The following is a 26,799-nucleotide window of genomic DNA, read 5'->3' as shown; positions in this document are numbered from 1 at the left end:
TCTTTGTTCTGTGAAGTGATAGTGCTTGTCCTGCGGTGCCTTTCTTATATTTTTAATCATGTTATATTGGGTTGGGTATATAGTAGAATGCGTTTCCCAAATTTAACAACGTGACCCAATTACTTCCCTTGCTGTCTAGTTTCCTGACCACAGCCGGTCAAATGCTGTCCTTTGGTACCTGTAGGGGAGCTAGCGATGTTTGAGGATGGAGGTTGGGGAACGTTGGTACCCAGACCCAGGGATCACTATGACTGAAGGTGACGCATAGAATAATTAGGGCATGGAGCCAGAAAATATCAGGAAATGGAGCAGATCAGATCTGAAAGGATGATCAGGGCTTCACCGAGGAGCCAGGTAAAGTGACTAAGACCACATGAAGGGGATAGTAGGCCTTGTGGAGGTGATTGGAAGAGTTGTGGGAGTGATGGGTGACATTTCAATTGGGTTGGTCAAGCGTATGTACTCATTCTAAAAAAAAAGTAAGTAGAAAAATGAGGCACTAAATATTGCAAACCTACCCCCTGTGAGCAACTTGATTGCTCTCCCCTATCTCACCACCATTAAATTCAAGCAAGTTAGGCTGGGATTGACACTTCCAAAATCCTACCCAAAACAATCTTTTTGTTTTTGGTGGCAAAACGTCCATGAGTCTTCTGATAATCTTCTACAAGCATAGTTAAGAGAACACCAAACCTAGAAACCTAGCTGTATACAGAAAGCATGTCAGTCATAGAGACAAACACTACATTTAGATTGCTTCAAGTAAAATATGAAATGATATTGGAATTAGTTAAAACATTTAATTTTTACTTTCCTATTTATCAACTGAGCATAGCATTTGCAGACCCACTTCTTCTCAGCCAGCAAGTGTGAAATTGTGGTCTTGTGGCACTTGGATGATTAAAACTGAAGCACACAATTTATTACATTGTGAGTTTAAGGTGGAGCTGTGCAAAAATGCAAATATTTAAATGCAAGTAGCTGGGATTTTATTTGGTGCTGATTTGGGAGATGAATATCGAACAAACGGTCACAGTCCTAATGTTTGACTGTGTATGTAAAATTACAGTTGGTTGATGTATGTCTCTTGTTTTTCTTTCCCCTGCTCCCATGTTTATTCCCTTTCCACTTCAGCTATACTTTTTCCCCCTCATTTTGCTTCCTATCATTCCTGCCTCCCCATCACTCCTGCTTTTGCTCTTTTTTCATACTCTGCTCTTCAGTTTTCATTTAACCTTTATCTCATTTTTGCCTTCCTCTTACATAGAGACAATAATAGAAACCTATTGTCTCTATTAACTCTATTATCACTTGTAACATTATGCTGCCAGACGGGGAAACAGAAGACTCGAAAACCTGGCCTGGTAGCTTCAAGTGCTTTGCAGAGACAGAGAGAAAACCAGCCAGAGTAAAAAGTCAAAAGGTGGGAGAGAATAGACTAGAGCCCCTGCAATAATTCAGAGTATAAGTGAGTCAAGCCTGCCTCATAGGTATATGGCATTCCTATTCTGGGGAAGTCAAAGCTATGCTCTATTCTGAGATTCGGACTTTCTATTAAATAATTATGAGATTAGAAACTCCTAACCATTGTTTGTAGTCGAGCTCTGATTACCTGGATGAGCAACTTCAGATGAAGATGAATTGTAGATTGGGGAATGCTGCTGATTTTGGTTAGCAAGCTCAGATACCAAAGCTTAAACATTAATCCATCAAATGCAGGTGTTTGGAATTGTTGTAATAGGTCTGCTTTTATTATTTGCCACCTTAAAAGATGGCTTGCTTTGTGTTATGGTAATTGGATTAGACAAGTGCAGATGGTTCATAACTGACAATGATGGCTAAATGGTATAAAATATGCAAATTTACGAGTTTATTCTGGTGCATGTTCTAAAATTAGACTGTGGAATCATGTTCCATAAGATGCCATATATATTTGGCATGTATTTGCGCATATTCTGTATGTATTGACTATATTTTACTCTAAATCTATTAAAAATTACCATTCATAAATGTTTGATATGCTTGGGCACTAAGGAAACCAACCTTTTTTGAGATTTAAAAATGTAATAATTTTAAAGTTTTAAAATGCAACAATGCAAGGTAATTTGCAGATATGCTAACCTTTTGTCCATTGTGCATTTCAGTAGTCATTTTCTTTGTAGTGCAGGCTAGAGTGAGTTTGTCCCTTTTTGTAAATGAGTTCAATATACAATATTTGCACCAAAAGCCACAATTTATTTTTATTTATTTTTACACCTGAGCAAGCAACAGCTCTTTGTGTATATTTATTCATTTAGAAAGCATTCATGATGGGAGTTCCCTCTGGCCTCCTCATGCTCAGTCACTAACAGCAGGGGAAAGCCTGTATCTACACTTAAACAAGATTTCTGTTGATCCTCCACAACAGTAATGTTAGTTAATTAGCAGAATATGCAAGGAAGTTTCCACTGAACTGCTTCATATGCCGAAAAACAAACAGCGCTAGTAATGGATGGTACTCAGATTGTTTTTTCTCTCAAATGTCAATTGGGTGAATTCTCACAGATGTTCAAAATTACTGAAAGTAGCTTTACAAGTAGCTATTACTAATGCTGCTGATGCTGGAAGTTGTGCAATAAGGAAAATGATGTGGCTCAGATGCCAGGGTATCATGGAAAAGTTCCCCAATAGGTGCTTCATTTCTCCCAAGAGACAAGGCAATACCAGAGCAGAAGCAATTGAGTGCTGTTTGTGCCCCTCGTTCTGCTCAGGACCTGCCAGCTCAATCCTTTTTTGCCTCTTTTTTTCTGTCAGTGGTTATGCTAAGCACGCAGACAAGTCAAATCAATCCAGAAATGCAGATTTTACACTCTGGCCAAGTTAATATTGCAAGCCACAGTAACAACTTTAAAGTAACTGCATAAGTCAAGGTTCATTTTTGCTTTATGTTAATTCCATGTTGTGGAGTCAATTACATAAAGTACACGGGGTAAATTTTACAGTACCAAGAGCCAGAACAGAGAAAAAGACCCAAATCAGTAATGTACCCTACAACAGTAAGGAATCAATATCTGGAAGATCTCTCCTTCAAGAAGCAGTATATGAGGGTCACTTTCTAAACTTGCACCTGACCTACAATGTTAGCTAATGCTTCAGCAGTAAGTTGAAAATTATCCTGAAGCGTCCAGAAGATCCAACAGATCTCATTAAAACTTTGTAACTAAATCTGACACTACCTTGTGGCATCAAATCTAAGTGACCTGAGACTACTAGTGCCAGGGAATGTGACAGTTTTGCTGAGCATATGGGCTGGGTCCTCGCTTGATTTACATTACCAATTTAACAGCTTTAAAAATAACTTTGCATTAATCCTAAACTTGCCTTTAAATTAACCCATTGACCTATTAGATATAGAGGTATTAAGCCATAGAGATTTTAAGAACCAAATAAAAAAGAATATTTCCAGATAATAATATAATTGAAAGTGCTGTGTAAAGCACATGATGGCAGTTTTTTTTTGATCTAACAGTAATTACACTTTTTCACCTCAGGGCAACTTTGTTGCTTGCATGACGGCCATCCTGAGGCAGATGGAAGATTATCATTATGCCCATTTAATCAAGACATATGGGAAGATGAGATCAGATGTTGTGGTAAGTGGAACAACTAATTTTGCATAATATTGCGCAATTGGTTTTCTGAACTGAGGTGTATGGTGCATTGAACAGATGCCAATCGCGTTTGAAATGTATGCCACAGTGATAGTGTTGCAGTATCTTCATTCTGACAATACATTTCAAATTTATAATAAAAATTACTTTGTCGTCTTAATAACACTTTTGAAAGTAAACTTTGGAGCCTCTTCGAGTGGTTTTGAAAGCTTAATGGAATATTGCTGGATCCTATAAATTGGCAGTCCATCACAATCTTCCCATTTGATTCTTCTTTCTCCCCCTTCATTATCCTCACATTTGCTACCTCTTGACTTTACTACCTTCTTCCTCAATCCTGTCACAATATGTACTTGTACCTTTTGAATTGCCCATGCAAACCCACACTGTCAACTCTTATTTGCTCTGCTGTCACACACCTCATCCTGAATGCTTCATCCGCTTTCTCTCATTCCATTTATTCCCCCTAAGGTTAAGTTACAACAGATCAGAGATTCCCATATAGTGTACATATTTCTTTTCTCCAATTTTTCCTTTCTACAACTGTAATATATTTTAAATTTCATAGAGGAGCAAGCAACATCTATACCAGCTGCATCACCATAATGTTGGTTTCTTTCACTCTTTTCAAAAGAAAAGCAAACACAATATAAATTTGTCCTCAGTAATGCTTGTGACACAATAATTTTCAAAATTATTTGAAGGAAAGATGCTGGACTGAAAGTACACAGAGTTAAAGAAAAATATGTCCCATTAGCAGAGTTGACTGAACATTATTGAAGCAACCTGAGAATTTAGGCAAACTGAACATGCTCAGACTGTGCAATCCAAATTCAGCTCTCAGTTCTGGGCACAATTCTAGGCACAGATATAAACACCGAGCCATCACTTTTGGAAGCAGGAAAAGCTATAATGAAAGCGGAAAAGGCATTTTAATCATTCATTTAATAATTTTATTGTAAAATATGACTGGTCAACCACCCACTTCCCCCCTGAGAGTTCCCCCTTCTCATCCGCCATCAGACTCCCCTCCTTTAGGCCTTGTCCCCTTGGCATTACCAGCGTGCCCGGTGGACAGTGTCAGTATGCCAAGCTGGCAGTTAGGGTAACTGGCACTACCCTATGGGCACTGCCTGGCCCTGACCGCAACCACCCGGAGGTTTCAGTGGCCTCCAGTCCCACGGCGAGGCTGTCACATCTGGTCCATATTGGTGGAGCCCATCTGTGATTTTCACCAGTGAGGACCACAATCAGCAAGGGGGCTAAGGTAAGGGTGGCCACATGATAGCTCCTGAGGCTTGTTCATTACACGTAAGACATGTCATTAATATTGAAATCAGCTTCGCGCCCTTTCTGGCTGCAAGGCTGACTCACCAGCAAAACGGGGTTAGCAAGATCTTGAGTGGTGAGAAACCGGGTGTGAGCCCAATTTTTCATCTGTCGTACTATCTTACCAGCTCGCCACGCCTGTTGATCAGTGTGATGAGCCATAAGATCATGTCCTGTACACCTATACTGTAGTTTCACATTGGGCAATGATCTTATCAACTGAGTCATTAAGGAACTTGAAATAACATAGAAATCACATATTTCTTTAGAGCAGGTCAGGGGCCTTGTGCTCAGCTTCTGAGATGATATCTGATTTCCATGTGGAAACTGTAGAAATTCTCAGCAAAAAGGAAGCTGCTTGCCCTATCATTGTAACTGCACAGCTCTCGAAAGAATGATCCACACCATCCTTCTTGTACTTCTCTATTGTTTTCAAATTTCAGATATAAAACATTTGGTGGATTCTATTTCTGCCACTGTTTCTGGTGGAACAGCCTCAATTCACGTCCATAGTTATTGTATCATCATATTTCATCGGTTGAGAAAACTATTGCTGCAGACAAATATGCCCCTACATTTGAGGTAGTACGCCTAGGTTTACCACATGACTCATGTTAGCAGAAACCTTGCGGAATGAGATACAGAACTAAAAAGTATTCAAATTAATTACATAACAACTTTAAGGCACAAATGTTGAATGAAAGAAAGGAATCGTATCTACATAATGGGGGAGTCCCAAAGTATTTTGCAACCAATGAAATACTTTTGACTTGGAGTCCACCTTGCAGTGTAGGAAACACAGCAGAAAACTTGTTACAGTAAGGGCTGCAAAGAGCAATGTAACAGTGACTAGATGTTCTGTTTTAGTGATGTTGATTGAGGGATAATTATTGGTCATGACTATCTGAGAGGCCAGGCATTGCCTCATCGGAAAGATGGTACCTCTGATCGTATAGCAATCCGTCAGTACTGCATTTTTGTGAGAATGAGCGCATAACTTTGATGAGTACATGGGATTTAATGGGATTGTGAGTTACAGATGGTTCTATGGCCTGGTAGGTATGGATATGATCGGCACAACTTATGGGCCAAAGGGCCTGTTTGTGCTGTAGTGTTCTATGTTCTAACTTCCTGTGTCATGGGTAAACCAACCGTAATTCAGAATGAATTACCTCATTTCAAAATGCACACTAGACTTTGGAACAAGAAAGTATAAATTTATGCACAGTTCATCTGGGTGGTCCCAAAATATAATATGCATTGCGAAAGACAGCATTCAGAATAAAATGCTGATTATAATTCTAATAATGTAGAGATGACAATTTGTGCTCAAGTGCAGAACTACAAAGAAATAATTACAATATTAAAATATTACTTATAATAATTTTACTTTGCAGTTATGAATGTGGAATTGGAGGAGTTTGCAGAAAAAAGCTTGAAATTATGCATCAAATTTTGTAAAATAAATAATTTTATTGTTCACAAACTACTGTTGAACAATTTACCTATTTGGTCATTTGTTGGTTTTTAATACATTCTTAACTTTTCTTTGCAAAAACAATAAAAACATGTGCTCTATTTCAGGACTTTCTGATGGAAACATTCATTATGTTCAAGGATCTCATTGGAAAGAACGTCTATCTTGCTGACTGGGTTATAATGAACATGATGCAGAACAAGTAAGTATTGAGAAAAGTACTGAATACTTACTACAATATTGTTGCTTCATGTTTCATCCAATATTGCATTTGTGCCTGAAATCAACAACAAAATGGAGAGAACATTTCAAAAGATTAGTTCATAGAAATAATCTTAATTTTGGCTTTCAGTTCAGCAATCATGTCACAAATTATGTTCACAAATTAATAGTGTAAAAAGTTAAATTCTTGAAAACATCCGATATCTTTAAAAACAACATAACCAGATATAATTAACTTTGGCTTTGCTTTTTTGTTATTCCCCTCTTAATCTGTCAAATGCATACCACTTTCGCAAATTGAATTATCTTCACGTTAACTTGCTGTTCTGAGTCAATCTTAGTGTTAAAATGCCAGACGATATTTAAAATTCATGTGTTGTCCACCATCTTGTTACAGCCAAATAACTCTGATTCGGTGCACTGAATCGCGATAGTTCAGGTGTTCATGTTGATGTGATTAGACTTTGTTTAATGAATTCATTGTTGGTTGAGAAGGAAAATCATAAATTGAGACAGTTATATTGTGTTCCTCTGACTGAAATAGATTACAGGTGGAAGTTGGTGAAAAGCAATTTGCATCTCTCCTGTTAGAATTTTTCCTTCTGTGACAATTGGTCACACAAATGTAGGATCCTATCATTCAGAAGAATTGTGTTTCTAGTCAAAAATTGGAATTGTTACTGAGGTATAACTCTCTGTAAATAGTGCATAAGTATTTAAATTTATAAAGTATGTGCAGCAAAAACTTTGTAGATTTGAGAAGCATTAGTTTTCAGTATAGGGAATTTACAGAGTTATTAGCTTACGCACATCGTAGGTAGTTTCCTTTTTATTAATGTGGGCCTGAAAGGAAGGTATCTGGCCATCTTCTTTTTGAAGGCAATCATGAATTAAGAACTGTATGTTTAACCTCTTGACTCAGTAGCTGTTCACATTTATCACATTGCTTTATACTAGCAACTTTTTGAGTTTGGATATGTCATTCACTCATTCACTGGAGTTCAACATGATGTGATATTTTAAAGGTAAGGAAAAGCATTCAGTAAAATTCACTTGTAGTAATTTTTTTAACAAATATAAAATTAATTAAAGAAATGTACTTTTTTTAGGGAATAGCTTGTGTCAGGGGAAATCTTGAAGATGATTATTCAATGTGGGAAAAGAAGGCATGATATTAAGTACCCTCCTCCTTATCCATTCTGAAATACCCAAAAGTGCTCAGCACATAGTAACCTGAACACCTTGGATTGTTCTAAATGGTTGGAATTGTTTCTGGAGCATTGTGTTTATCACAAGTATTAATTTATGACTTGGGTGTGAATAAACCTGATCTAAGTACTCAAACCTCCTGTAATTTGAATGTTGGGTAATTTGGAAGAATGACTCAGACAAAACTTTGCCTGTGAGAATCACTTAGTTGTTAATTGTGGCGAGATCAATTCTGTTTGCGTTCTCTGACCTACAGAAATTATAATGATCCTTTAAGTGACTCTGTTAATCAGGGATTTGATTAAATATGTTGAAATCATTCTTCCTGAGGATGTGTTCCTATGTACATTCAAATGGCCTAAAGACAAGAGTAAAGCGAAATGAAAGGCAGTAAAATATTTTTCTAGCACCTCTAGTGACCTCAGGATGTTCAAAATAATTTTGCAACCAATGAAGTACTTTAGAATTGTAGGAACTATGATAATACTACAAAATGGAAAATGTGGTAGCCAATTTTTTTTAACATCAAAAATCCACTTTCAGCTATTAAGCTATTACCAGGTAGAGAGGACATACTAAAAAAATTAGCGTTACTGAAATTTGGTTAGTCTTCTGGCCCAAATAAAACGCATCTTAGATGCTGAAAGTAGCAGAGACATTGATCACAATCTTTAAATCCTGATTGGTTACAGTAGTACTGCGAGAGCACTGTAAGGTTGTTAATATTAAGTTGTTGTTCAAGAAAGATAAGAGGAATGAACCAGGTAACGACGTGGAAATTACTGGAATCCATTATTAGAAAAATAATATATTTTCACTTGGAAAGAGTTGGTCAAGGAGAGACAATTTCAAATTGTTAAAGACAAATCATGTCTGATAAACTTGCTCTTTCTTATAATGAGGTAACGAAAAAGGCTGATCATGATTAGTATATGTATGCATTTTCAGAAGACATTGAATAATGTGCTAGGCATGAGATGTATTAAGAAGATGAAAATCCATGGAATTATGAGGAAATTGGTGGTATGAAAATGGATTTGCCTCAGTGACAGGAATCAGAGTGTTGGTGGATAGATGATGGTCAGACTGAGAGGTGGGTGTATGCTGTACCCTAAAGGTCAGTTTTGGGTCCTTTACTCTTAATTTTAATGAACGATTTATAGACTGGTGTAGGAAGCAGCATTTTCATACAACAATGAGCAAAAGGGATGGTCTGACATATGGTGGAGAGCAGGCAAGATGAAATAACAAAAAGATGCATATAATACAAGACCAAGGGAGTCATTATGACACAAATAAAGAAACAAAATATGTGTTTAAAAGTGATATGAATGTGGGATCATGAATAGTTACTGTCTGAAAGCAAATAAGAGGAAAAAAGAGAGAAACAAGAAAAAAAAACATACTTGCAAAGAAAAAAAGAACAAAATGGGAGCAGGTGTTCCAATCAAAAGTTGTTGAGCTCACTGTTGAGTCCTGAAGGCTGTCAAATGTCCAATCAAAAGATGATATACCATTCCTTGAGCTTGTGTTGAACTTCACTGGAATACTGCAAGAGGCCAAGGAAAGGAAAATCAGTGGAAGCAAGGTGAAAAATCAAAATGACAGCCAATTGAAAGTTTGGAGTCAGGCTTACAGACTGGACTGAGGCACTCTGCATTGTGTTCAACTAGTCTTTTGTTTGGTCTCGCCAATGCAGAGGAGACCATATTGAGAGTAGCAAATACAGTATACTAAATTAGACGGAGTGCAAGTAAGTGCCTATTTCATCTGGGAGACATGATTTGAATGTTGGATAAAGAGAGGAGCTAGAAAAACAGGTATTACATATTTTATGCTTGCATAGGAAGGGTAGACGGTGCTGGGGTTGACTGTGGAGTGCTGCAGGGGAGTGGTTCAGACTACAACTGCAAAAAATAATCTTTTGAATTTTTAACTTCAATACTCAGACTTTATTTCATAACCTTGTGTTTAAAGCCTGACAATTCTGTGTCCTTTTACATCTTTTTATTAACTGTAACCCCAGGAAGCAGCAGATAATCTCCCTGACCCCTTCCTGGACAATGTTACAACCAAGTCTAGAAGAATGAATAAGTATCTCCTGAGTTGGCTGTAACAGCGTTTAAATTTTTAAAGTTGAGATTTTTTAACTTTGTACGTATGTGACAGTATGTAGAGCTATAAGGAGAAATAAACTAGCCAGATCTCTAGAGTTAACTAACAAGGTAGTTTTACTATTAAAACTAACTCAGGTAAAAATACTCTCTTTTCGTGCAGTATAAATTGTTATTCCTTTGACTGTTGATATTCTTGTGAACTGTCCTGATGAGCACTAGATGAAAAGTTTCCACAGCATGTCACTTTTCAGCAATACTCAAACCTGAAATACCAAACAATTACTTAAAAGCATAAAACGTTGCTGTGGCTCTCGAATCACATGTAGCCCAACCAGGTAAAGACGGCAGGTTTCCTTCCTGAAATCAGGAAATATAAAATAATAGAGAGCTGCAAATCACTTAAGTGTCAATTTGAAATTTTTAAGACTGAGATTGGTATATTATGTTCAACATGCCAATCGAGAGGTGTGGAACAAAGGTGGGGAAATAAAGTTAATCAGCTATGATCTGTTGTTTGGTGGAGAAGGCTTGAGGGGCTGGATGGCCTACTGCTATTCCCCGGTTCACTTCTACTGTTCAACTTGTTTTCCTTCATTCACAAGTACTATTTATTTATGCATTTATTTACTGCCCATCCCTTATTGCTTTGAACTGAGTCCGTTACAGAGGTCATTTAAGAATCAACCACATTGCTATGGCTCTACAGATTTTCTTCCCGAGAAAAATCAGTGAACCAGATGTTTTTTTAACAATCAATAATGGTTTCATTAGACTTTTAAATCCAATTATTTATGTTTGGAAATGTCACTCTTTAAACTTACTCGGTCTGGAGGAAGATAGTAATTATAGTTATGATAGTTTATCATCCAAATAAACCCAATGTTAAAATGTCCACACTTATCTGTTACATTTAATTGTTACACCTATTACTTATCAATCTAATGCCAGTAAGTGTTTTGTTCAGATGTTCGACATTAATCTTATGATTTATTAGTGCCTGTAACACCACGACATAGGATAGTACTATTTCCCCCCACAAATGATTCCATCTTTTCAATGCATTCACTGTATGTCAATACATGTGACAATAATAATAAATCAAATCAAATATTTTCTGAAGAATATTTTGCCTATTTTTGCATATTAACAGAAAATAAAGCCTTAATAAGCTAACAAATTCAAAAAAAACGTATTTCTCAATGAAGTGACATCATTTATGTATTAAATTGTCTTTTCTGCATTCATTAAAAATTTCCTTGGAAACTTTAGTCCTTCCCACAAACCTAGGCATCAACTTGATCTCTATGTAGAAAACTATGATTCTGTTAATTGAACACAGATGATGGAATCGGAACATGTTCAATAAACTCAATTCCCCACTATCTTAGGTACATAAGTCTGCTAATGTTAAATATTTCATTTAAACTGTGAGCAATTTTACTCCAGTTATTCCTCTAACAAATTTTGAGAAAAACTAGAGGATAAATTTCACACTTTCAATCAGTAAAGCTAGCTTTTGTTTTAAAGAAACAGTGCTTTGAATGTGCATGGAAAAACAAACTATTCAGAATACATACCTGTTCTATTTTATAATTATCAGTGAGCATATTATGTGCTGAGAACCAGTGCCTTCTCTAATCCTATTAGAACATACTTTTCATTAAAGGTGAAGTGGGAGCCTCCAAGACCTGTACTTTTCTCATACTGAATTTAAACATGTTCATTACTGACCATTTTAAAACAGAGAGCACTGTCAATGGAACTGAATCTGGGCCTTTTTAAAACTAAGCACTGTATAGTAGCAATTGGGAGCTCACCCAAAAAGTCAGTGCGATTCTCTCTTGTTTTCATGCTTGTTTGGCACTTAGGAAGTTTTTCCGAGAAGTTCCTCCCTACAACTCTTTTATACGTGCTTATGAATATTGATTATACAAATCAATAGATTATACAAATCAATAGATTACTACACAACAAAATATATGGTACTTAAAGACAAACACTTTACTGTACTGATCGTGATCATTCTAAGAGAAATACAGATTCAGTACTGTATTCCCTGAGAGTGTAAGCTGTAGTCAATCAATGCTGATTATGACATCACTTTTGCACTTTAAATTTACATACAATGTCTAATTCCACCTTAATTAAAGATTGAATACTCAAATAAATATTGATTGAAGAAGATTATATTATTTCTTCGGAGTGTCTTTCGTCTCAGCCGTTGAGGAGAGTTGATGATAACCTCAACCCTTTACGTCCTAAAGATGACTTTACGATTGGCTTTTTTAAGGCATGAAGTTTGTCTTTGTGGCTCATTGAAACAGGCTAATATTGTCCATTGTAAACCACGAAAACATTTTTAATAAGTCTCATCAATTGTTTTTAGATGCCTTTAACTGAATCTTTGAGAGTCTTTGTGCCCTATCATCTAATTTCTGTCACAAGTATTTGGCTTTTTTCCAACAGTAATCCCCACATTGACGTGTAGTACTTTTTTCACTAGGTGCTTAGCACTAGTTCAAATGTTGCACAGTGTACTCTATTTTCTCAACTTCTGTTAATTCAATTAACACCTTAATTTCTTCATGAAATGGGTCACTTCTTTTACAGCAGACTTCTTTACTCTAATTCTCCAATTCCTTGGTAATAAAGGCTAATATACTATTTGCTTTCTTAATTGCTTACTGTACTTGCACGTTAGTCAGCCCTCTTTCACATCTAATTTGTATCATCAGCAAACTTGGACTTTGTACACAATCATCTCATCTAAGTCATTGATATAATTTGTAAGTAAATGAGGCCCAAGCACTTGTCCTTGTATGTCATCTGAGGCAAGTATATCCTTCCTTAGGTAAGGAGACAAAAATTAAGTGTACTATTTCATGTGTGGTCTCATCAAGGCCCTCTATAATTATAGTAAGATTTATTTATTCTCGCACCCTTTTTAATGATGTCTGACATACAATTTATTGTATCCCATTAATTAATTTCATTTTGATCCATTTATTCCTACCCTTGTTTTATGTCCATTAACTAATCCTCAATCCATGCTAAAATATTACTTAATCCCATCTACCCTAATGTTGTGATAGCTTGTTGAATACATTTTGAAAATCTAAATTCACTACATCCATTGACTTCCCCATTTCCATCCTACGAGTTACATCCTGAAAATGCTCTAAAAATTTGTCAATCATCATTTCCCTTTCATAACTCTGTTGACCATATCCTTAATAATAGATTCTTACATTTTCTCTATGGCCACTGATATCAGGCGAACAGACGGGATACTTTCCATTTTCTCACTCCCTCCTTCCAGGAATAGTAGGTTGCATTTGCTGCTTTTCAATTCATGGGGACTGATGTAGAATCTAGGAAAAACCAATGTATGGTTTTCTCTGTAGCCACCTCTTTTTAAACCTTAAATTGTAGGCTCTCAGACACAGGGGATTTGTCCTGTTTCAGTCCCATTGACCTTTCTTTACCAATATCCGTAAGTCACTCATTTTCCACGGGACCCTTAGTTTCCAATTGCTTCCAGAATATGTTTTCTACCATAAAGGCATATTCACCTCATCTATTTAATGTTTCTGCCATTTCCTCATTCCCCATTATAATTTATCCTGTGTCTGACTTTGTCTCTCTGTCTCTCTCTCTCTCTCCCCCTCTCTCTCTCTCTTTCTCTCTCTCTTTCTCTCTCTCTCTCTCTCTCTTTCTCTCTCTCTCTTTCTCTCTCTCTCTTTCTCTCTCTCTCTTTCTCTCTCTCTCTCTCTTTCTCTCTCTCTCTTTCTCTCTCTTTTCAGGTACCATGTTCTAAGAGGGCATTGGCAATCATGTATTGGCTCATTATTATACCTGACTGACAAGCTACTACAGTAGTTCGCTATTGCCCACTGTAGGTTCTGGCTGACCAGGAAACACTCCTGCTCGTCATCTGCCATAGGCATTTTGGCAGGATTTGTATATAGATAATCAATCCGTTTGACCATGTTACGACATTATGGTCCATGGCCGTCAAGTCCAGGACTGAGATTCGAGCCTGAGCTTCTGGTTCAGTGGTAAGGGTGTTTCCATTGTGCCACAAAACACCCCTTGAAGGGACTACTGTTTACTTTTGAAACTTTACATGTTGAAACTTTTGTCTGTTTTTATATTTCTTGCAAGTTTACATTAATTTCCTGTTTTATCTTTTTTGTCAGGCTTTGCTGAACCAGGCTTTGTTGAATATTAAAATCTTCCCAAGTTCTTGGTTTACCATTGTTTTGAGCAATATTGTGAACCTTTTCCTTCCTTCTACCTTTAATTCATTTTCTTGTTCACTACACTTGGACCACTTTTCTTGAGGGATTTTCATATTTGTTGCAAATTTTGATTTAATGATTGTTGCCATTATTTTGTTTAATGTAGTTTCCCAATCTGTTTTAGTGAACCCACCTCTCACCAACACTGTTTGCTTTGTTCACATTTAAGATCTTAGTCTAAGGTTTAAATAAAGCACACTCAAACTTAATATGGAATATTACATATTATGATTACTTTTCCCAGAGGTTCCTTTACTGTAAGAGTTATGAGTTAATCATGTCTCATTGTACAAATCTAGATCTAAAATAGCTTGTTCCCTAGTTGGTTCCTTAATATGTTGCTCTAGAAAATTGTCTTGGAATTCATTTCATGAACTTATCCTTCACATCATTCTGCAAATTTGCCTTGACCCATCCATGTGAAGATTAAAGTCTCCCATAATCGCTATTACATGCACCTCTAAATTCCCATTTTATACTCTGCCCGATACAATCGTTACCATTTGCGGGGAGGGAGGTCTATAAGCTATTATTATGTGTTTTCTGTCTCTTGTTAGTTCGCAATATCTACCCTGTGTCTATGGCTAGGTTTTCAAGATCAGATCCTTTCTCCCTTCTATCTTTACTCCAACCTTCATATTCAGAGCAAACCTCCCTGCTTTTCCATTTTGCCAATCTCTTCTAACAATAAAGTTATCTTGGAATATTTAATTCCAATCTTGATAATTCTGCAATCACATTGTCATAGTGTACAACAAAGTCGTCGATACTTTAAAGCAAGCTTGTTATTCATATTGCTGTATGTCTGTAACACACTTTTGATGGGGCAATGCTGCAATTGCCCAGTTCTGTCTAACAATTAGTTCTTAAATTAGGGCGCGCCTTTTGCCCACTGCAATCTTTTAAAGTTGAGGACTATTATACCAGTAGCTTCAACCGTGACATCAGTAATAAATCAGCTAAATTTACAGTTTTGTGTAGTCATGTAGATAATAATGTGTTTTAATTAATGAATGGTAAGTTTAAATTCAGAGGTTCAAAGTGTCAACAGTATGTGTAATTGGCTGCTTTTTGCCAAAAATCAATTCTGATTATGATGCAGATTTCTTATGTGAAGAACTTGGACGTGTAGATTTCTACTGAAACTGCTCTTCAGTTGGGATTAATATGCTACTCTTACATGAAATATTGAACTAACTGGCATTTTTAATGCACGTTACAGTTTAATGTTTTCCCTGTTCTGTTTTTGATCTTGCGTATCACAAGCCTTTCTCTGTCTAGCATCACATCTGTCATGTTGTTCCCAAGAGCTGCATCTACGAATTAATTTTTAACAGAACAGCTGCTCTGTTCATAAGCCTTGCGCACATGAAACCCATTCCATAAAAGCTTTACCTAGTAGCCTCTAAGATTTGCCAATATTTTACAGATGAACCATTTATTTGAATAGATTTTATATTGTTTTTTTGGCTATCATTAGTGAAGGTTGACTTCATCCAATATTTGCTGCCTAATGAGTCAAATTCTGCACTGATCAAATGTAAGTGATAAATTTTTGAGCTATGTACCCCAAACATTTTGAAAAATGGATGAAACAAAGAACATCAATTTAAACCTTCAGGATGTCCTAAGGCAGTTCATGACCAACTAGTTATTTTTGAAGTTTAATCACTGTTTTGCCCCTGTTTTACATCATATTTGTCAGCACTTTTACAGTTGAGACAGTTGATTCCACTAGGTAGAAAAATGCAGGTCTGCTTTCCCAAAAAGTAGTGAAGTAGAAATATATAAATATTATATTAAAATCAAAAGTAGCTTTCAAAACCCAAAAGCCTAAAGACCATTGTGCTGCACACTTCCTCCACACAGCTTTATCTGCCAAAAACCAGGCAGTATTGAAAAACTAACTATTCACATGTCAGTGAAAATGTTACCAAACCACTATAATGCTAGCTGCTAAGAATGTGGTTGGAGAATAAATTATTTTCCGTATCTAGAGATTGGTAGTGCGCATATTCAAAAATCATCATTCATGGAGGAGAAGGTCTGAGGAACAATGCCTACTGATACAATATAGCACAGAGGTAATTGGAGAATGGAATTTCAAATGTCTTGGAGGGAACTGGAAAAAAACTACACATCGCTAGTGGGAGGAAGAAAATATTACATTATTTGTTTCCTGCCAAAGTTCAATAATATGTATTTATGGTGTCGTGCCTTGTTGAGTTATCTGTAAGGTTTTAACATTAGACCACCAGTACTATATAGAATCATAGAAACCCTACAGTGCAGAAGAAGGCAATTCGGCCCATTGAGTCTGCACTGACAACAATTCCACCCAGGCGCTATCCCTGTCACCCCACGTATTTACCCCACTAATCCTGCTCACCTATGCATCCTGGGACAGAAGGGGTGCTTTAGTATGGTTAATCGATCTAACCTGCAGATCTTTTGAGTGTGAGAGGAAACCGAAGCACCCAGAGGAAACCCACGCAGACACGAGGGAATGCGCAAACTCTGTACAGACTCTGACCCAAGCTGGGAATCAAACCTCGGTCCCTGGAGCTGTGAGGCAGTACTGCTAACCATTGTGCCTGTGTGCTGCCCTAATTTTAAACTCGAATTGTTTTCACAGGATTACTTTCAGATTTGTATTATTTGAATCCTTGAATGTAAGACATTATTCTGTGCTTCACCCTAGGTTTACTATCTATTAAATTTGATATCTGTGCTTGTAATAGGATTGATTTTAGAAAAATCCTAATGGCCTTAAATTGCTAATCTTCCCATGTGCCTTTGAGTCTATAATATAAATTAATTACTGAAGCATTTCACCTATATCATACAATGTGATTAGTACAGTTAACAGATAAAGTTAGAACTTGGTTTCCTTGCTATATGCAGTAGCAATAAAAGCTACATTTTATCAAGAATACTGTTAGATTGCAATATTTCTCTAACAATATTTGTAGAGGTCATAGCTGTCATTTAAAGGATACTTATGATGGCATATTTTTCTGTCCTTGCAAAAACACACCATAATTGACAGCAATTTTTAGTTCCAAATTGGCTACACTAAATCCGAAATTTTCAATACCCATGTTGTGTTGAAAAATGCTTATGCTTTATTTATTGTTTCTTAGCTCGTAAATGTAATGAATGGTTTATTACATTAACCGTTTAGAAGTGAGTTGGTGGTTCTTAGCTTTATTTATCAAAATGCAAGATTCAAAATTTCTTTATTTTATGTTTTGATGTTAGTTCTTGTCATAATTCTGTCAATGATTTCAGTCGAATTGATTAAATGTATACCTGCCAGATATAAGTAGGTACATTACACTTACTTTATATCCTAATCATATAGTAAAACTCTGCTTGCACTTCCTGTCAATTTTTCTTGTTATCAATTCCTTCATCTGCATTTGTAATACAGACAGAATTGTCTACCTAAATTTGTCACTTAATAGTTATAACCCCCAACCTCACAACACTGTACGTTTTTAAAAGTCCCAGTTTCTTAATCTTTACACCAGAGCACCAATCAGTTCTGCTTCTAAGTGCACGTTGACACTTTGAGACAATAACAAATCAAAGTATTTACAAAAATAAGGATTGGATGTAAGGTCTAAAATTAAGATTAAGTTGTCGCCTGTGAGCCTCTGTACAGTTATCATTCGCCGTCTAAGACCTAGTGCCTTATCACATGAGATTAAGCTGTATTTTATTAAATATTTGTTGTAATGACTTTAACAAGGTCCATGAGGTGAACCTGTTAGACTATGAGCTCCCTAATTGAGTTAATGCTATCCAATCCAGGAGTTCAGCAGAGGATACAATATGGAGTCTGGGTTCCTGGCACTCAGGGTACATATTCTTTATGGGGAAGTACCTGTCTGAGTATTACTAACTAATGTAAATAAGTCTGGATTTGGTGAAGAGACACCGGCCTTGTGGAAGTTATTTCACTTATTGGCCTTGTCTTAATCTGTTTTTAATGTTCCATTCAGTAACCCTCAAATTTGTCTCTAACCCTGTTTCATTAAATATCCCACGTAAGGAAAAAAACTAAGAACGTTAACTCTTGAAGTCAATATTTGGAACTTTGAGAATATCCTCTTATGACATTTCACTTACAAACTACATTCTCCACTGCCTATAGCTTGTGCATGAGTATCCCCACTGTGCACGATGATGTGATGTGTAATGTTTGACAGACTTTATAGGAGATGAGCATCACTTCTCCCAAAGATGCAACAAAATTAAGAAGATTTCTTCCAATTCATACTGTTTATAATTTGTGAAAATTGTAAATTTCCATAGTACCACCACGTTATAATAAGAACATACAAAATTAATGTGGATATAATTTTATATCGATCTAATGGGAATGGTAGGGAAAAAAAAGGATTAGTACAGTCATTTAAGAGCATCAATTACTTCACAATTGTGCAGATTAAACATGATCATGTAATGAGTAAAACCTTGGCCCAAAGAATATCAGCATCCACTGTTGGAGCTTTCCAACATACTGTAAACGCATGTTGAAGCCAACTTAATTAAAGGGACAGCACATTCCAGACTGATTTAATGTGGTGCTAATTAAGCAGAAAATCCAAGCCACAATTTGCAGAGTATGAAATAAATTAACAAACATTAAAGTGTCTATCCAAAGTATACCGAGCACTTAAGACACCATAACTGGCAAATTTGAAATTGATGTTAATGCTGGTAGATGATAGTTGAAACTTTTTGACCAATGTAAGTGCTGTCCATTTCAAACATGGATGGTTTAAGTAGAAGACATTTTAATTGTATAGGAGTTTCAGTAATTTTCTGCAGCACTGTATTTTCATAGAACCATAGAATCTCTACAGTGCAGAAGGAGGTCATTTGGCCCATTGAGTCTGCACCGACCACAATCCCACTCAGGCTCGATTCCTGTAACCCCACACATTTACCCTGTTAATCCAACTGACACTATGGTCAATTTAGCATGGCCAATCAATCTAACCCACATCTTTGGGCTATGGGAGGAAAGCAGAGCACCTGGAGGAAACCCAGGCAAACAAGGGGAGAATGTGCAAACTCCACACAGATAGTTACCTGGGTCCCTGGTATTTTGAGGCAGCTCTGCTAACCATTATGCCACCATTCCTGCTAATTATTTCCCCTGTAAAAAAAATCAGTGTTAATATAGACACAGGAATTCTGCTGTTCTTTCTACTTTAATGGTCACCATCTTATGATTTCCCACTTGATAAAATAAAAAGAAACAGAAAATCCTGGGCTCTGTGCGTAAGCGTAGTTCAACCTGTAGTAATCAGCATTTGAAGACATCTTGAGATGTCTCTGCCTTGTGCATGGTGCTTTTGAAAAGGCATGTTTAAACTTAAAGTTGCAGTAACAGCACTAGAAGTGTCTCTGCTGCTTCTTTTGGTCCTTGTCTTCCAAATTCTCACTGATCATTTTTAACATATTTAAAACAGAAACGAATTGCCTCCAGAATTGTTCCTCAAACCACTGTTATTGCTGCGTCTTGAGTTCCACACTTTGTCATGCATCATTATATGCATGCCCTTAATCTCTTTCTTCAGCAGTACCGATTCACACTTCAGCAGTACCGATTCAAAGCTGTCCTTATCTACTCTTTTGTTTCATCCTTATGTCTCATGTGACACTTAAACAACAAACTAATTTTCTTCCTTTTGAGGAGAATTTCAACTCATGTGTAGCAACACCCTGTCAAAGCCTTCCACTTCTCTACTTCCCTCCGACCCCATCCTTTCTTCTAATATTGCCATATGCCTTGCATTCACAACGCCCTCTGGTTTTCCCCTCTCGACCTTAAACAATCTGTCTTTGGTTAAGGCCGCAACTACTTCAATGAATTTCAGGTTGGGCATGACACTGGATTCTTCTTCCATTGTCTTCATCTTCAAGTCTACATTTTTGGCCAGAGGTTCTCCACTATACGTTGGATCTTTCTACCTTCTCAAGTATTCTCCCTTCACCTGGGTCCCTTCCTCGGGCCCCTTGTCCTCTGTTGATTTTTTTCATTGTGCATTGCCAGCATAACATTATCTGTCTCAAATTATCTGCTTCTCTCCCGTCCCTTCTGTTATTTGACAAACCTTACAGAGGTTGAACACAAATTCTTTGACACTTGGGCATTCAATCTTTCTTCACTACCATTCCCCCACCAGATCGGTCTTTGTTTCTTCCTGGAGATCCAATCGGCCTCTATCTGCCAGCACTTGGCTGAACTTATTTTCACATTGAACAACTTCATTTTTAATTCTATTCACTTTCTCTAAACAAAAGGTTTTGCTTTGGATATTTTTTTTTCATTCATTCAAGGGATGTGTATTTCACCAACTTAATCAGCATCACTGCCCATCCATGATTATGCTTCAGAAGGTGGTGATTATTGCCTTCTTGAATGCTGCAATCCATGTGATGTAGGTACACCCATAGTGCAGTTTGGGAGGGAGTTCCAAGATTTTGACCCAGCAACAGTGAAGGAAAGGTGATATATTCTCATGTCAGTATAGGGAGTGCCTTGGAAGGGACTTCCACGTGTGTTGTTTCATTGTATCTGCTGCCCTTTTCTTTCTAGATAGTAGCAGTCATGGCTTTGGAAATTTTTGTCTAGGGAGTCTTGGTGAAATCCTGCATTGCAAAAAGAAGAAAATGAGATGTGAGAATAAACTAGAAACGATGTGCAGAGGTACAGGGGAATGGTACTAAGTCATAATGCTTGTTTGGAGAGCTGGTGCAGACACAACTGGCGAAGCAGCCCTCTTCTGCACCACAACAATTCCGTGATTCTGCATCTTGTAAGTGGTACACACTACTGCTGCTGTGCACACTGAATGTTTGTGGAAAGGATGCAAATCAAGCGGGTTGCTTCGTCTTAGATTTGGGCACAGACTGTTTCAGTATCTGAGGAGTCATGAGTTCTGAAGATTGTGCATTTATCAGCGAAAATCCCCACTTCTGGTGGAAGGAAGGGCATTGAAGAAGCAGTGGATGAGCCTAGGAATTGCTGCACTGATGTCCAGGAGCTCAGATGACTGACCTGCAAAAGCCAAAACCATTTTCCTTTGTGCTATGTATAAATGCAACCATCAGAGCATTTTCCCCAATTCCCACTGACTCCAGTTTTGCTAGGGCTCCTTGATGCAGTCTCTCTCGCCCCACAGCTGCATGTGTCCTAGCCATGCCTCCCTTTTGTTGGGGCTGTATAGCATGTCCTTCGTGTTCCAGTCTTACACATGCCCCTTTCCTCACCATGTTTTCCGGCACATTGATAATTGTAATGGTGCAGTTTCCTGTTCTCACTCAGAATTGGAAAATGTAATCAACTTTGTTTCCAAATTCCACCCTTCTCTGTCCTTCACATAGCCCATCACTGACTATTGTCTTGCTTTCCTCAATATCTCCATCTGCATTCCCAAGAATAGGCTATTATTCACTAAACTCCAGAATTACCTTGAATACACGTCTTCACATTCTATTTCATAGAAACATAGAAAAACTACTGCATGATACAGGCCCTTCGGCCCACAAAGTTGTGTGCTGAACATGTCCCTACCTTGTCCCTGTCCTGTAAGAGCATTACATTCCCCAGTCATACCTGTTCTAATGGTTCAACCTTTCATACTATTACTTCTGATATGTCTTCCTTTTCCTTTAAACAACCCATTAAAATTGACCAGGCTCTCAATAGTGTCCATTCCATTTCTCACACTTCTGCTCTCACCCCTCTCCCTCCCTCCCTCCCTCCCTCCCTGAACTGTGTTAGAGTTGCTCTTGTCCTCGTGTTCCACCCTACCATCCTCCATATTTAATGGATTACGTCTGCAATTTTTGCCACAATCAACCACCTCTTCCCCTTCCATTTCAGCACTCTAAAGACACAATTTGTGATGTCTCAGTCAACCCCAACAGCTCCTTTCCATATCCACCTTTCCACGTAAACACATATATTTTTTATTCTATCCATAGTATCCATGGCCCAACCACTTCTTTCAGGTGAAACAGTGACTTATGTATGCTTCTTTCAATTTAATATATTATGTTCACTAACTGCTATATTGAGGAGACCAAACATAGAGTGCACGACCATTTTCATTCTTCAGTTAGTCTGCATGCATGACTCCAAGCTTCCAGCAGCCTGCCATTTACTTCTCCACCTTGCTTTCATGCTGACCTCTTTTCCCCAGTTTCTTGCAGTGTTCCAGTGGATCTCAGTGTAAGCTCAAGGAACAGCACCTCATCTTTCGACTAAGTCCTTGACAGTCTTTTCGATTGAACTTTGAGTTCAATAATTTCATACCAAAATCTCTGCTATCCTTTTGTTTTTTTCAGGTGAATGTAATGTGTAAAAGTTGCACATTACATCAGTCCCTTAATCTTAAGCAGAAAGTTTTTTTTGATCAGCTAATTTACATAAGAACATAAGAAATAGGAGCAGGAGTAGGCCATCTAGCCCCTCGAGCCTGCCCCGTCATTCAATAAGATCATGGCTGATCCGAAGTGGATCAGTTCCACTTTCCCGCTTTCTCCCCATAACCCTTAATTCCCTTGTCTATCAAAAACCCATCTACCCGTGACTTAAATATATTTAGCGAGGTAGCCTCCACCACTTCAACGGGCAGAGAATTCCAGAGATTCACCACCCTTTGAGTGAAGAAGTTCCTCCTCAAGTCCAATCTAAACTGTCCATCCCTTATCTTGAGGCTGTGCCCTCTAGTCCTGCTATCCTTTCTAAGCAGGAAGAATCTCTCCACCTCTACCCTATCCATCCCTTTCATTATCTTATATGTCTCTATAAGATCCCGCCTCATCCTTCTAAACTCCAACAAGTACAGACCCAGTCTATTTAGTCTCTCTTCATAGTCCAACCCCTTCATCTCCGGTATCAGCCTAGTGAACCTCCTCTGCACTCCCTCCAAGGCCAATATATCCTTGCGCAAGTGCGGCGACCAAAACTGCACATAGTACTCCAGCTGCGGCCTCACCAGTACCCTGTACGGTTGCAGCAAGACCTCCCTGCTTTTATATTCTATCCCCCTTGCTATAAAGGCCAGCATTCCATTCGCCTTCTTGATCACCTGCTGCACCTGCAGACTGGGTTTTTGCGACTCATGCACAAGGACCCCTAGGTCCCTCTGCACCATAGCCTGCTACAACTTTTCGCCCTTTAAATGGTAATCCCTCCTACTATTATTTCTGCCAAAGTGGATAACCTCACACTTGCTAACATGATGCATCCTACTTAGCAGAAAGCTGTTTTATCTTGGCATGTTCTGATCCCACAAATAACTATGACATTATGGTAAAAAGATGAGTATAAACTGTCAGTTCCACAGAGATTATCTTCTTTAGATAAGGTTTTGACCACGTAAGACTAAGGAGAAATATGTTACCTTGGAAAACTAAGAATCTTTGGAATATGCTACCTCAGAGGGCTGTTAGTACTTAGTCATTGAATATATTGAAGACATATTGATAGATTTTTGTCCACTAGGGGATTTAAAACTTATGAGCATGGAGTATGAAAGTTGAGTTGATATATAAGTTAGGTTATGATCTGATTGGATGATGGAGCTAGATTCATGGTCTGCATGGTTTACTCCTACTCCACTTCGTAATGTTCTCCTTTCGTATTGTTGGTTGCCTTGTTTATGTATTTTTAGAACACTGTAAGATAATCACTTTGCCCAACAGATCTTTGAAGCACACTTTTAATGATACCTTCTATGTATTGAACAGAGCTAACATTGACTTCTTTAAAAAAAAATGTTCTGCAGCATATTGCAAATCATAACTCCGCAGCTGAATTGAAGTTGTCCTGCACTGCACCTACCTCCCCAAAAGATAATTCCAAATATCAGAAAAGATGCTTACAAGATCACAGCTGTTACTCCTCGGGCTAGCATGCTGTACTATTCCTTGGAACATAATGCCTGATTACATAACCTACTATTCCTGAATAAATTGCCAAAGAAATAAGTATACCACATTGCTGCAAAGATTCCAAATGATCTCTCTGTATTTTGATTATAGGAGATCTTATGGTGTGCACTCCCTAAGAGATTCTTGCCCTTGTTTTTAAATTTCCCCATGCCTTTGTCACTCTCTATTTCTCCATTTCCTCCGTCCCTACGATGCTCCACCAAACCTGTGCTAATTCTGGCTTCTTGAGGATCCCTGATTTCAATAGCTCCAACATTGGTTGACACGCATTCAGCTACCTGGTCACTATGCTCTGGAATTCCCTTCTAAAACCTCGCTGCTCTGATTTGTTTTCATCCTTTTAAGACCTTCTTAAAACCTTCCTCTTTGTGCTAATTTTTGGTTATCCACTCGAATGCCTCCTTACTTGAGTAATTGCAAATTTTATTTGGGAACATTCCTGTGAAGAACCCCGGGACATTTTATTACTGTGTAAAAACAAATTGTTGTGGCAGAGCCTTCTGTATCTGTATCTGTGTCCGTGTTCAGTGCCAGCTGAGACCTGCATTCATTCTAATTTATCTATTATCATTTGTGCAGGTGGCTTACATTTGCTATTTACTTCAGAGCCGTACCCCTGATCCTCATCTGCTGCCTGATAGTTTCATCTTCTGCTGTTATTCCCTGAGAGCACACCTTCTCCTCCAGAGCCTTAAAAATTTCATTCAAAATTGTGTTTTGTGATCTGCATCTGGAGTATTTAGATTCTGCCAAAATAGACTGTTTAAAAGGTTTAACTGTCTACTTTGCACATTAAAGAAGTGAAATGCAAGGTTATTGTAGCCATATTGTCATTATAGCTTTCCCACTGCACTTGTTAGTCTCCATGCAATCTTACACAAATCTGATTGTGCAAAATGACACAATGAATGCTTTACTACTCAAAAAAACACATGTTACAGTGATTTAATCCTTTGAAAGCACAACTAGAATAGGCGTTAAAATGGGTAGCACAGTGGTTTTGGGGCGAGCGAGGCTGGAAACCCCACTCCAACATTCTAATTCTCACACTTACACTCTCACACTTATGCTCTCGGATTAACATTCACTGATCCTCAAACTAAAACCCGATCGCTCTCACATAACACTCTAACTCTCTCAAAATTACACTCACACTTACCCTCACATTAATGATCACATACTTATGCACGGTCCCTCACAAACTAAAACTCTATCAATCTCACATAACATACTTACTAACTCTCTCATCCATACTAACACTCTCACACGAACTTCACAGAAAGTGTCTCCTCAAAGTAGCCCCAGTTCATTTCTTCCCCTGGCTCCGGAACACGGTCACTGCTCATTTGACACTGTTCCAAGCCGAGAATCAAAATTGGGTCCCTGGTGCTGTGAGGCAGCAGTGCTAACACATAACCCATGGCATACATGGCTTCACCAATTGCATCCGACCCATGGGCCATGCTTTGGACAAGTCTGCTTTGTAGTGAAAAGACAGATACCAAATTCCTGTTGAATTCATCTGCTGTATCCTTATTTTCCATTATTAATTGCCAAGGCTCAAACTTTCAAGAAACCAATGCTCACTTTCTTAACGCTTAATTAAATATCCATAAAAACTCCTTATTTCCAAATAGCTTTCTCTCGCAGCTTTAATTTTCCCTCCTTATTAATCTTTTTGTCATTCTTTGCTGTTCTTTATATTCCATCCAATCCCCTGATTTGTCACCCTTTTTTGCAGTTATATGTTTTTTTCTTTAAATTTGATCATATCTTTAGCTAGTAACCAACAAATGGTCCTCCTCTTGGAATTATTCTTATTGGAATGTCTATTCTGTGTACTACAAAATATCCCTTTAAATGTCTGCCTCTACATATTTATTGCCCTCTCTTTCGACCTCATATGCCAATTCACTTGGTGTTTTATACCCTTATAATTGCCTTTATTTAAGTCTACAATGCTATTATTGAACCCACTCTTCTTTCCCTCAAACTGAATATAAAATTCAATCATATTATGACCTCTGCTACCTAGGTGTGACTTCACTATGAAGTTATCAATTAATTCTATTTTGTTGCACAATATCAAGTTTAGTGTAGCCTGCCTCTAATTAACACCAGAATGTGATGTTCTGAGAAACTATCCCATAAATATTCTATGAACTCTTTATCAACAGTACCTTTGCTCATCTGATTTTTTTCTGTCCATATGTCAATTGAATTGGCACAGAAGGTGAAGTCACATGGGATCAGACTTGAGCTGGCAAAATGGACACAACTGGCTCGGTCATAAAAGACAGAGGGTAGCAATGGAAGGGTGCATTTCTGAATGGAGGGCTGTGACTAGTGGCATTCCTCAGGGATCAGTGTTGGGACCTTCGCTAATTGTGATATATATATGTAAATAATTTGGAGGAAAATGTAGCTGGTTCGATTAGTAAGTTTGCGGACAGCACAAAGGTCGGTAGAATTGCCAGTAGCGACGAGGACTAACAGAGGATTCAGCAGGATAT

At 37.7% G+C, this 26,799-nt stretch overlaps 1 protein-coding gene across 2 annotated transcripts in view; it reads left to right on the top strand.

Annotated features, from left to right (window-relative positions):
• The window catches only part of dock1 (dedicator of cytokinesis 1), a 589,776-nt gene that overhangs the window by 362,992 nt on the left and 199,985 nt on the right, over positions 1-26,799 (top strand). For both annotated transcript variants that reach the window (XM_080205635.1, XM_080205634.1), the window contains exons 28-29: positions 3,531-3,632; positions 6,564-6,658. In XM_080205635.1, the coding sequence (XP_080061761.1) occupies positions 3,531-3,632; positions 6,564-6,658 (197 nt within the window). The remainder of the gene's footprint in view (positions 1-3,530; positions 3,633-6,563; positions 6,659-26,799) is intronic.

Source organism: Carcharhinus amblyrhynchos, chromosome 17, assembly GCF_965287045.1.
Source record: "Carcharhinus amblyrhynchos chromosome 17, sCarAmb.v2.hapA, whole genome shotgun sequence".
Classification (NCBI taxonomy): Eukaryota; Metazoa; Chordata; class Chondrichthyes; order Carcharhiniformes; family Carcharhinidae; genus Carcharhinus; species Carcharhinus amblyrhynchos.
This window is presented reverse-complemented; position numbering and strand designations above follow the sequence as displayed.